This window comes from Herpailurus yagouaroundi, unplaced genomic scaffold (assembly GCF_014898765.1).
Source record: "Herpailurus yagouaroundi ecotype Mexico unplaced genomic scaffold, PumYag 183, whole genome shotgun sequence".
In the NCBI taxonomy this organism is placed as follows: domain Eukaryota; kingdom Metazoa; phylum Chordata; class Mammalia; order Carnivora; family Felidae; genus Herpailurus; species Herpailurus yagouaroundi.
The window spans coordinates 3,712,105-3,724,981 of record NW_024412414.1 but is presented as its reverse complement, the minus strand read 5'-3'; the positions used below and the strand labels follow the sequence as shown (position 1 = coordinate 3,724,981).

Here is a 12,877-nt window from a genome sequence, read left to right as displayed (position 1 = left end):
CCCCATTAGCAGTTACTCTCCCTTCTTCCCTTCTCCCACCCCTGTCCCCCGCCCCCCCCCCCTAGCCTGGCAACCACAATCTGCTTTCTGTGTATGGATTTGATTATTCTGGATATTTCATATCAATGGAGTTGTAGGAAACTAAACTAATATGTATCTAGGATCCAGGATTTGGACCAAATTCTCTTGTTTCCAAGTCCAGGGCTCTTTCCACTCCTCATCCGAGCCACTTCTGTGCAGAACAAGTGAACTTGAACTTGGAGAGATTGGCAGAATGGCTTTCCTTCCCACTATCACCCTTTAAATTTATTTCCTTGGCCACATCCCCTGGTAGAGCTTTACTCATGAAAAGTTCTTCTCCTTTGAGACTTCGGTTGTCCGCACTGATTAACTTGCATGAGTACTGATGTTCTAGGAGCCTGGCCGGTGTGCTGGCAGTTGCTCAAATTCTTGTGATGACACTTTGATACTGCATTCACACACCTGGGACATTCGGGCACTTAGGAAGAAGGGTACCTTCCTCTTGTGCTAGTATCAGATTAGCTCAGAGGTTTGCTCCTTCTGTTTCAGCAGTAATTTCTTGAAGCCGAGTCTGAATGTAGAAGGCCTAATGTGCCAACCACTGTGCTTCCTTCCTCCTCCCTCTAGGCTGAGTTTCGCCCCTTTTTGATGTCTCTTTCTCCTTAAGACTGTCTTTGATGTCCTCCTATCACATGGCTGAAAAATATTTTATTAGAGTAGCATTGTGAGAAGCAACCTGTTTGCTGACTTGTCACCCTCCAAGGGAAGGCTCTGACCATGTAAAGTTACTTTTTCCCCAGGACTTGGTATTTGAGCCCCACAGACAGCATTTGGCAGAGCCCTCTGCCCCCATTGCACCCCTCCACACCTCTTCTAGGTTTTGATCTTTGGCTTGCAGCCCTTGTGGACCCAGTTTTACACAGACTCCAAGTGAAGAGACACAAGGTCTTCGAAACCATACAGCTCCCATCAGCGCAGTCATTAAAAATGTATATTCTCTCTGCAGTAGTTGTAATTGACAACAATATTAGGCGTATGTAACCTCTGAAACACAAATCAGTCATTGCAGAGAAGAGACCAGATGTTTCCACACCTGAATTTGTATTCTGAAGTAACTCATCTTCTGCTCCCCTGATTTTGACTATAAGGGGACAGTGTAGAGTGCGACACACATGTGACACAACAGATTGGTAGGTAGCCCAGGTATGACACATATTGTCTGTATGACTCAGGCGACCACCAGGAGTTTGCTTAGCAGCAGCTCTGCATGAAACCTGTTTGGGCTGGGGAGGTCTGGGGACAGCCATAAGAAGGAGACAAGTTCCCTGCCTGCAGGGAGCTTGCTGTCCTCTAGTTAGGTGTATACGACAATCTAAAATGGGACGCTCAGTTTCCTGTGCCAGCCATTACCAGAGGAAATGGGAGGGGCCTCCTGGAAAGAGAGGGTTTGGAGCAGGGCCTTGAAGCCTGGGAGGGTTTGAGTGGGGAGTAGGCAGTAGGCAGCCCAGTACCTTGGAGTGGGCTAGTTCTGGCTTTAGAATCCAGCTCTGCCTATTTTTATGTGATCTTAGGCAAGTTACTTAAAGCTTTAACTGAAAGAAAAAGCTGTTAAGAAAATTCAAACATTGTGTAGTTCTTGGCACAGTAGAAGTTCAATAAATGATGCTTCCCTTTCGGGTTAAAGATGGGAAAGAGTAAAAACTAGGAAATCAACTTATACTGGAGGAGGGGCAGTGGAAGAACAACATGCCAAGAGATTAGGGTAAAGGGAATATAGAGGCTTTGTGTGTGTGTGTGCGCGTGTGTGTGTGCAGTGCCTATTTTTAGTTCCTAAGCGAGGATATTCATCTTTTCCCAAAGAAATGTGTGGTTGATCTTCTCTTTGCCCTACAGAGCACTGTCTTTTGTCTCCCACTGCTGTCCTGGCTGTGCCTGCCTAACCATGTTTCTCCTGTGTCCAGGAGTGCTCCCACCCCAGCCCACTGCTGTCCGGCTATTGGAACGCTCTTTAACACCAACACACTCGAGGCTTTCAAGGCCGCAGATAAGAAGCTACTTTTGGAACAAGCAGCAGACGAGGTTAGCTGGGAAAAGATGATGTATGTGTTCTGTTTTCCGTGGTCTCGGTAGGTGCAGTGTCTCTGATCAGGTGCATGCGTCTGTCATGGAAACTAGCATATAGTCGGTACTTGAAGATAGTCGTGGGCTTTGGTTTATTTCCCCAGCTCTCCTGTGTTTGCGGAAAAGTCAGGGAGAAGATATTCAGGCTCTCAGCTGGGCATAGGCAGGAGTTTCATCGCAGGGCAGTTGTGAAAGCTTTGCTGTTGCTCTCTAATTAGCATTTTGAAGCAGCTTGACCTGTCCCTGAGAGTTCTATTCCTGTGTCTGCATGGCCTTGGGTTCTCTGTTCTTTGTGCTCCTTGGCTTTCCAGTCCAGTCCTGAGCACTATAATGCTCTCTGAAATGATCGCATAGTCTCTCCAGTATACTTCGGGCTAAATATAAACTATTCCATCTGATTTACAAGGCACCTGTGGCCTGGCCTCTGTGGTCTCTGTGGCTTTTCTCTCCTGTCACTCTTGCCCTCACCTTCTCTGACCCTGTCACAGCAAATCACGTATAATTACTCCACCTACTTTGGTTCTCACCTCTGTCCTTGGGACATGGTGTTCTCTCTGCCGGGAGTGTCTTTCCCTTAACTTGTTCATATCTGAGTTAGTGTGAGGAATTAAAATGGTAGGACAGTTTATCCCAATCCCCTCTAACCCACTTAATCGAGTGGTCTTCGCACTAGTCTTAAACGAAAGAGTCTTATTTATGTGGGTGCCATGGTCAGAGAAGGAAGTCTTCTGCCTTTGGTATCCCTTACATCCCTCGAGATGCATGTAGCTTGTGACCCAGGTGATGATGGTTGTCCTTGGCCTGCCACTCAACTGCTCCTGGGCTCCTGCTGTGGCTGCACATTTAAAAGGCTGTCTCCAAAGAGTTGGGTCAGGTCCTCATCCACCATCAAAAATCACAGATTTCTTCCCACAAAAATCCCACCCCTTGTGCTGGGGCTCAGCCTTCACCCCTGTCCACACTCCCCAGCAGTTCCCACCCTCTCAGTTTATCAGAAGTGGGGCCTGCTCTTCTCTGGTCTAGCTCCTCCAAGGTGATCATGTCAATAGCAGGAACTTCTCTTTGCTAATTTCCCTCTTCCACCCAGTGGCTCCTGTGGGTGCAACCGTTTGTCTTGTTTAGTAACACAAAGTATAGCAGCTAATCTTAGCTACTAAAATATCTTGTGATCAACAGCTGCAGCCCAGTGCCAGCTTCTGCTTCTGGCCATAGTACTTGCTGAGTATGCATCAACTCCTCATTGTCTTACCTTCCTGTCTCAGGGCAAGATAATCCCAAACAGCACTTCCAGAAATCCCCTATACCTAGTTCAAATCACCGCTTCCTGGAACCCCTTCCTGCTTCCTTTCCCTCCCACCTCCCCAGCCCAGTTCGGAGCTCCTCCCAAGATTTCCACGTCTTTTTGAGGTAGCACATCCTACCTGGTGGTGCATTCAGACAATTATGCCTGTCTCCCTCCTGGGACCCAAAGCTTCTTGAGGGTAGGGATTGTGTCTTTTATTCTGTAATCCTGATGTGCCTGGTAGAGAATAGGCAGTTAGTAAATATTTGTTGAAGGAAATAATGAAGGCGTGAAAATGTCCTGGTTGCCTCCTTGGATGCTGAGACTCACTGAGAGGAGCACTCTGCGTTCTCTCAGTTTCCCCAGGCCCCTCATGGAGTGTGGCTGGTGGAGAGGCCGTGCAAAGTGGCCAGAGTGAGGTAACAACCCACTTTATTGCCTGGGATGAGTGGTGCTGGGCCCTGGTGCTCTTCACCTCTGTGCTTGTCTTGAGAGTGAGAAACTCAGAGAGGCCTGAGAACCTGCCTTGACACTTCTCTTTCTTCTGGCAGATTTGGGAAGCCGTAAAATCGGGCGCTGCCCTCGAAAACCCTGTCCTCCTCAACAAGTTCCTCCTCTTGACATTTGCAGTAAGTAAATAGAATCTCGGTCACATTTAGACTGCTGAGATGCCCTGGCCGAGCCCTGGGTGCCAATAGGGCAGTCTGTGTACTTCTCACTGAAGCTATTACCTGGTGTTATTTAAATCAGAGCTGGTCAAGAAACACTCATTTGATTAGTGGCCCGAAGGCGCTGGCACTTATCACCGGTGCAAAATTAATTCATTCTTACTGATCTTACATACTGCATGGTTTATGTAACATAGTGATGCAAGTCTTGTTATTCAGGACACAATAAAATCAGCTTCAGGGAGTAGTGGTTCTTTGTTGCTAAAGTCTTTATTCAGTATAGTCTGTGGGGCTCAGTTGCTGGGTCCATCACCATAAGAAAAAGATGACATCTTGGGGATCCCGGCTATCCTCCAGCAGCTTCTGGACTAGAGGAGTTCACACTGCTCTACATAGTTTGTCCATACAGTTGTGGTTTTTTTTTGTTTTTTTAATTAAAACATTTTTTTTACATTTATTTATTTTTGATAGAGACAGAGCACAAGTGGGGGAGGGGCAGAGAGAGAAGGAGACACAGAATCAGAAGCAGGCTCCAGGCTCCGAGCTGTCAGCACAGAGCCCGATGTGGGGCTTGAACTCACCAGCCGTGAGATCATGACCCGAGAGGAAGTCGGACGCTTAACCGACTGAGCCACCCAGGTGCCCCAACAGTTGTGGTTTTTTAAGAAAGAAAAATGTTTTGTGTAAATGTAACATCTAATGCCTAGGGAAGTAGGGGGAAGGACCTGGTCTTGGTGATGGGTGATATGGGGAAATGAAAGGGTTGATGATAGAGATATGAGCCACACACACACACACTTAACACACATACACGCAGGTGTATGTACACATGTATGTACATGAGTGTATGTCTCTATATATCTACATATGAAATGAATTTAGCCTTTATAATTAGGTTGACTATATAATATTCTGTCAAGTGTATGTTCTATAGGTTCTTGTACATCTAGGTTGTTTCTAATATTCACTATTTTGTAAAATGCTGCAGTGAACAATATTGGCCATACTGATTTTTTTTTCCTGTTCATTGTATTTCTTTAGGATAAATTCTCTAGAGAAGGCATATAAACGTATCAACGTTGATGTGTATTAAGTGTACTGTTTTACCAGCTTCATCAGCTTTGAATATTAATCTTCTTCCCCACATCTGTCTATCTTCCTCCTTCCTTCCTTCCTTCCTTCCTTCCTTCCTTCCTTCCTTTCTTTTTTTATTTTCTTCTTTTCCTCTTTCCTTCCCTTCCCTTCCCTCCCCTTCATCCTCCCCTCCCCCCTCTCCTCCACTAACCTCTTTCTTTCACCAAGTTATAGGTCTTACCTTTCTTCCTGCCCCATGAACTAATCCTGTTTCTTCTGAATGCTGCCTGATTTGCTGCCCAAGGCAAAGGAGAGAATGATAAAAGTCATACTGAAGGTCATGCCAAAGGCTGGCTATCTATAAGCAGCACATTTCCTAACGAGTTATAATGCTTTCTGTGTAATAGTGGGGGAGATAGAAAAATGTTTAAATTCTTCATGAGATTACTAGCTGCAATTTGGCATTAATAATTTGTCTGCAAATTTGAGCAGTTTTGTAGATCTGCCACTAAGAGAGAGATAAGTGGTGCTAGTTAAAGATTTCTGGGTTTGTTATTTTAACATCAATATATTTTCTGTACCAAGAATTCTAGTTAGTAGAATCGACAAATTGCATTTAATAAGAAAAATAACATTAGCTCTTAGTTAAAGTCTTAAGGCATTTCCTAGAGTTAGCGCGTGTATTGGCCCTGTTGCCCTTTTTACTGACCATTCTTAGCCTACCTTAAAAAAAAAATTAAGTCTCTGTCTTTTAAAATCTTCAAATACAAAGGGCTTTGTGTTTAATTTTGTCAAGATCCTTTGTATCCTGAAAAGAATTCTAAGAAATTCAAGCCTTTTGACTTTTGAAGATGATCTGATAAAGCTTCTTAGAAATTATGAAGTCCTTCATCTTGAATTGTTTAACCTTTGACTAAAGATCAGTTATGACAAATCATTTAAATACAAAGAAGAGAGTATAATCTCTGGAGGTACTTTTGCTTTTCTTTCTGCTGTTTTTAGGATTCAAAGGAACAGGCACTTCATTAATTTCTATTTTGTAGTTTGTTTTGCTGTTGTCAAAAGGGAATTTGTTGTCAGTTGATCAATTAATGGCAGAATTAGAGACTGGAATCTATAATGACTAGGCTTTCTCATCTAGACACACATTTATGTATATATTTATATTTATTTAAAAAGTTATCTAGTATGATTTCATTTATATGAAAATCTCAGGATAGTCAAATTCATTGAGACAGAAAATAGATTAGTGGTTCCTAGGGGTTGGGGAGAAGGGGGAATGGGGAATTCTGTGAATGGGTATTTCTAACTAATAAACTAATGGGAGTTTCTACTATTGGAGTTTTCTTTTTGGGGCAATGAAAATGTTCTGCAATTGAGTGATGGTGGTACAACCTTGTCAGTACCCCCAGACAAACATTCAGGTGTATATTTTAACATGGTAAATTTTATGGTATATGAATTTTGTCTCAAAAAGTCATCAAACAACTATCTATTGTTTATTCTTAGTAAGATTAAAGAAGAAACATTGATTAGCCAAATAAACAGACTGATGGAGAAGCTGTCAGACACTGAGATAACTGTGAGATCCCATAATATGAGTGATTCAGGCCACAAAGGCTGCAAGAGTTCAGGGCAAAAGCATCCAACCTGGGTGGAAACAGTTATCTGGAACAGCTTCATGAGTCATTGCCCCTGCCTCACTTCCCCTGGTGGGGGAGCCATCAAATATACCCCTGAAGATGTAATCTCATATCGCTGATGCTCCTTTGCTCTTAGAACCTCTTCTGTGACTCATGACTCACTTTATCTCTGCCTGTATAGAGAGTGAGCTGCCCAAGGGCTGGACTGGGTTTTATTTATCTTCTTATTGTCAGAGTGTCTAATGTATTACCTTGTACATAGCAAGTGCCTAATAATTGTTGACCTGAATTTCACCAACAAAGTATTTCTGAAAGCAGCATTTTATTATCTCAGGCATATATAGGTTATGGATAGCACAGCTTCTTCAATACCATGCTAATTCATTTGACTATGAAGAGTGATAACCACGTTTGGTGGCTGTGCCTCCCCAGAAGGGTCGTTGAGTATGTGTGGTTCTGCGGAGGAAGCTGATAGTTTGGAAATGGAATTCTGCTTCCCTCTCCACTAATCAATATCTTTGTTTGGCTGAAGTTCTTTCCTTCACCCCCCCCCCCCCCCCATGGGCTTCAGGGGGCTGTCTGTAAAATGGGATAATAGTTACCTCTTGGGATGGTTTTGTGTATTACACAGTGATGATGATAATTGTCAACACTTTCTTTAGCAAGTAGATGATAAATATGTTTATCATGATATATTATTGTTTGGTGTGTGGGTATATTTTAGGAGAAAGAAATTCTGTATTCTATCCTGAGTTCTGTTGGAGATAAGACTTTCTGACCAGGTGATTCTATGTTGTGCGCCTCAATGTGTCTAAGTGGTGTTGGGGAATTACATCAATGAATGCATTTCAGTTTCATCATTGGTTATAATCCTCTTATATTCTTTCTTCTAGGATCTAAAGAAGTACCACTTCTACTATTGGTTTTGCTTCCCTGCTCTCTGCCTTCCAGAGAGTCTACCCCTCATTCAGGGGCCAGTGGGCTTGGATCAAAGGTTTTCACCAAAACAGGTATCAACAAATAAAGCAAAATGCAGGTAAAATTGGACTTAATGAGCTTGAGTACTTTATCTAAAGGCAGGCAGTTGTCTGAATGAAGAGTTGGTCACTGTGGAATCCTCCAAAGGTGGCACTAGGAGCAGACTTATTTATAAAATGTTTGTAGAATCATTCCAAAGTAGTAGTCCAAGATACTTTTCCAGGTATTCAGTGACATTTGGTGAAAGGCTGAGCCAGTAGAGGAGCTATAGGAACATGTTGAAAGTCTGCAAGAATTTGCCAAAATGTGGTTTTCACTTTCATTGTAGAAGATTCCAAGGCACTAGTATACTTTGGGAAGAGAGTCTTTGAAACCAAATAGAAGACATTCCACTACCCTCACACCAAGTTGTGGAACTTCTACATCAGGAATGGTACACACAAAGGTAGTCTTTGTGGTCTAAGGAAGACCATAAGAAAGAGGTGGTCTGAAGGAGGGCAATAAAAATAATCAAACTAGTACAACACAAACCCTCAACCAGATATTCTGATTGTCATTGAGGCAAGGTTTGAGTGGCAAGATGATTTGGATTCATGAAGCATGTCAGTCATTAAACCATGGATTCTAACACCAGGGAGAAACCCTTATTGATGAAAAATTAGTAATTTTGTTTAGTATAAATCAAAGGTTGTGGTTTTGTGGAACTAGTTTCCCAAGAACAAGTGTAAGTAGAGGAAAAGGATTACGCCACGAGGACTGACTGCTGATGGATATGGAATTTCTTTTAAGAGCGACATACATGTTGTAAAATCGTTATGTTGATGGGGCTCCCAGTTGGCTCAGTTGGAAAAGCATCTGACTCTTGATCTCACGGTCATGAGTTCAAGCCCCACATTGAGTATAGAGATTACTTAAAAAAAAAAAAAAAAGGCAACTTTAAAATTAGTTGATGGTTACAGAATCCTGTGAACATGCTTAAAACGCAATTATGTATTTTATGTGGGTGAATTATATAATAAGTGAGGTGTGTCTCAATAATGCTGTTATTTTGTGGAGAGGTTCAGGGTAAAATTAATCAGTGATGGATTCAGTGCTTGGTTATTACAGGAGCTAAATAATGTTTGGAGCTCTCTCTGTACACCTTTGTGGTTAACATCTTAGGGAACCACCATGCTGCACCATAAAAATGTCTCCTTGTGCTCCTAAGACACCACCATGCACATGGGAAGTGTTACACAGAAGTGAAGTGGTATTATTTGGGGGGCACTTCTGTGTTCATTTGCTGCAAAAGAGTAACGGGTATGCTCAGTCATTTCCAGTCTTCTGGCTTGAAAATACCTTTTATGTTAATTTTTAGCTCAGAATTAGATATGTGATTGGAGAATAACTCAATGTTTCCTGTTCTTAGATTCAAGCCCTTGAGCGTGCATATGATGATCTTTGTCAAACAGAAGGAGTCCCAGCGCTACCTTACTTCTTAATCAAGTATGATGAGAAAGTGGTGCTGGTTTCCCTGCTTAAACACTACGGTGATTTCTTCCAAGACCAAAGGACAAAGGTCAGAGAAACTCTGAGTTTCATTTTATCATCCATTAAAAAAAAATCTGATGTTCATGTTATGATAGACTACTACACAATTCAAACTCAGATTTCTTTGGCCCTCCAAAGAATGTTGTACAACGTTTCTTTGTCTTCACCCTCTCCCACCCCCTGCCATTCCCAGATCACTTTCTCCTCCATTTTCCTAGCTCACCTCCTATTGGGTTCCTCACTTCCTATTAGTGATAAAGTTATTTCAGTTTTTGTTGCACTGTATTTTGCATCTATATTTTAACTTATTTCTAGAGTTACCACGTATTTCAGGCCCTGCTTACCTCTCTCCTGGACAGTTAGTCTTTTTGCTTCCGTCTTGCACACCACCACAATAGAAGAATCTGCTTTAAACTGCTCACATCCACCCTATCTTTCAATGATCACAAGTTAATGGTGTCTTCCTTCTGGCTCCAAGCCACCTTTCCTGCCTCATTCTTCCACTATTTTCCTCATAAACCATTGTTCCAACCAAGTTTTCCTGTTGTTGTTGGGTTTTTTTTAATGTTTATTTTTATTTTTGAGAGGGGCAACAGAGAGAGCAAGATGGACGATCCAAAGTACGCTCTGTGCTGGCAGTGCAGAGAGCTTGAAGCAGGGCTTGAACTCACAAACCGTGAGATCATGACCTGAGCCAAAGTCAGACACTTAACCAACTGAGCCTCCCAAGCGCCCCCCAGGTTTTCCTGTTTTTAACTAGACAACCCCACCACCACCACCGACTAATCAAGTCTACCTAGGACTTTTTCTATATCTCTCTTTGACCTTGCATTGTGTCATCTGAAATCTCTACCTGTGAAGATCTTAAGAAACTCTCCTTGTTGGGATCCTAGCTCCACAGTGAAGCCTTCTCATAGATCTTCCCTTTTCTGATCTCACTACATTTATTCCCTGTTCTTCATTTACTGTTCTGTTCCCTTGTCAAATAACTTTTGTTCCATACTAGATAGTAAGCTCCCAAGGGCAGGACTGTGTCTTATGTATCTGCATCTCCATAGTGTCTAGCACTTGTCTTAGGTCCTCAATAAAAATTTTTCTGAATGAATCAAAAAGTACTGTGAGTGTCTTTTAGAAGTAATGAGATATGTAGTAAGCTATCTCAGCCATATAAGAGATTGTAAATTAAAAATAAAAAATTAATGAATTTTATGAAGTCGTGAAATCAAGTAGGTTAATTTCACTAGCCATGTAGACATATCAGAGTTGAGAAAAGAGAGACTTCTGACTGATGTCCTTATTATTCCTTAGCCTGAACTTAAGATACTTTCTTTAAGTACATTTTTTCCCCATTTACATTAGCATTTTCCTTCACAAAATAATACTTTCTTCAGTGCTTTGCACTCTATTTTCTATCCTCTTCTTTTCTGTCTTTTTGAAAAATACCAGTTGTGATCCACTAAGTGATTTGGACTCCAAAATGGGTCATCACTGTAGTTTGGACAATGTTGTGTGCCAAGTTTGAGAATACTGTCAGATAAATGAACTACACTAAGTATGGTTCCATTCGTTATTTTCATTTCCAGCTGCCTCTTTCTGCTTTTATATTCTCACAAAGCCATTCAACTATTATTTTAAGTTTTTGTTTCTTAAGGAAGCATTTTGTATATCTCCTACTAATCTTTTCCTGTTTTTCAAAGACTAAGATTATACTATATTCTCTTTTATTGTAGATTTTAGCATAATACTGTCGCAGTCTGTATCAACATCCTTTCTGATAGATAGATAACGTGACATTTTTGACTTATAGTTTTCTCATACGTCTTCCGTATTAGGAGTCTCCTTGTGCATCAAATTCCTGCCATCCCCCCACTTACCTTGAATTATTTCTTGGGAAGGAAGAGTTTCTAGATACAGAATGACTGGGTTAAAGAGTTTGGACACTTGAAGGTGTCCGATCGGTAGTGTCCTGCTAAGTGTTTGACAGCTAGCTCTCAGGTGGGGCAAAACCCTGACTGTGTAGCGTTTGCTTCTTCCTGGGGTTCCAGTACTCCCGCTGTGGCCGGCATCAGGCTACCAGTGTGAGGTCCCAGAGCGCAGAGATGGGGAGAGTTGGTAACAGCTGGCTCTCCCCTTTCCGTTCCAGCCAGCTCTGGCTCACCATTGCTTATTATAACTGGGACTCACACACTCTGCAGTTTGCCCTCCTGCCAGCCATGCACCTTTTACCAGCATTGGGATGTTACACATTTTACACATCTGCATCGGTTAAAGACTGGCCTTGTTTAAGTTCTTATTTCCCTCAGCGAAATGTTATTCCACACTGGTCACGGTGACGCTGCATCACCAACAATTAGTTGTCTTTCAAGCCACTGCTTGTGATTCCATCAAAAACAGCCCATATCACTGTTCTGTTGCCAGTCTTTTAGGAAAGCTTGCTTGGGTCTTCTGCTTTCTTCAGAGTAGTTATTGAAGATTGGATGTTTGGGATACATTTTGTAATTTTAACAACATTAGCCTTTAATTCTAGGGTTTTAAAAATCTTCGGACAAGAGTGATGGCCAAGGAGCAGCAATTGGTATGCTATTAGCGGGGCTATTTCTTCACTTAGCAAACTCCACATCTTGGCAGCTGTCTGTGACATCGCTGTGCATTAGATACTTGAATTTTTGTCCTGTACTTTTAAAACATGTAATCACCTTTGCGCATTTCCTGTTACATCAAGTGTTTGAGTAATAGATGTCCATTTGTCAGAGAAGTGTGTTTTATGGGATCAGTGTGGAAATTTCTCTAGCCCAGGGTACTCAAGTTGACAATTTCACCCTCTTTTCTTTCTCACATTGAATTTTTTTAGCAAATAGCTGGGTGGACCATAGCCAGAACATGACTGAACCACTTCAGTGAATTGTGTGCTCTCAGCCAAGTAGAAAGGAGCATTTATTTCGTCAGCCTTATAAACAAAGTTTTTTTTTTTTCCAATTACATTTTGTTTTTTTCTACTGATTTGTGTGATAAAAGGAAGTGATTTGCCTAGCTTCACAGAATGACTTTGTGGCAAAGCCAATTGGAGAACGCAGAACTCCTATCCCATGGTTATTTCCGACTGCTGCTACCACCAAACAAAAAAAATCTATTTACCCAAACTGTTTAGCTGGCCTACCTAGCATTGTGCTGACTAATAATTCCTACAATGATTGAGGTACCTGATTTGGTTCTGAAAGCACTTCAAGATTTTGAAATCACTTTTGAATCATCAAAGAAATACTAAATGACGTTCAGCCTCATGTCAAATATGTTCCGTCATTTTCCTGTCTGGATGCTTGCTTTTTGTACTCATGCACGCCTCACGTGGGTAAGAGAGTTACTCTGAAGCATCTCCACGTCGACCTCCCTTTATGGGTGATAGATTTCTCTTTAGCAGTTCATTCCAGCCCTGTAGCTCCTCTTAGGTCAGGTTGCTCTAAGAAACTTATTCCTGTTTTGTCCTACTCAGAAAAAGATTTCTTTTTTTTTTTTCTTATTGCCTTCCTACCTCATGGCCTTTGTATTTAGTGTCAGAAATA

At 41.9% G+C, this 12,877-nt stretch overlaps 1 protein-coding gene across 4 annotated transcripts in view; it reads left to right on the top strand.

The window, feature by feature from the left end:
- ATG7 (autophagy related 7) overlaps positions 1–12,877 on the top strand; it is a 247,595-nt gene that overhangs the window by 23,583 nt on the left and 211,135 nt on the right. For 3 of the 4 annotated variants that reach the window (XM_040491951.1, XM_040491952.1, XM_040491953.1), the window contains exons 4-7: positions 1,983–2,100; positions 3,976–4,053; positions 7,703–7,819; positions 9,196–9,345. In XM_040491951.1, coding sequence (XP_040347885.1) covers positions 1,983–2,100; positions 3,976–4,053; positions 7,703–7,819; positions 9,196–9,345 — 463 coding nt within the window. Of the gene's footprint in view, positions 1–1,982; positions 2,101–3,975; positions 4,054–7,702; positions 7,846–9,195; positions 9,346–12,877 lie in introns of those variants that run through there. The other variant, XM_040491954.1, reaches the window with a different exon arrangement.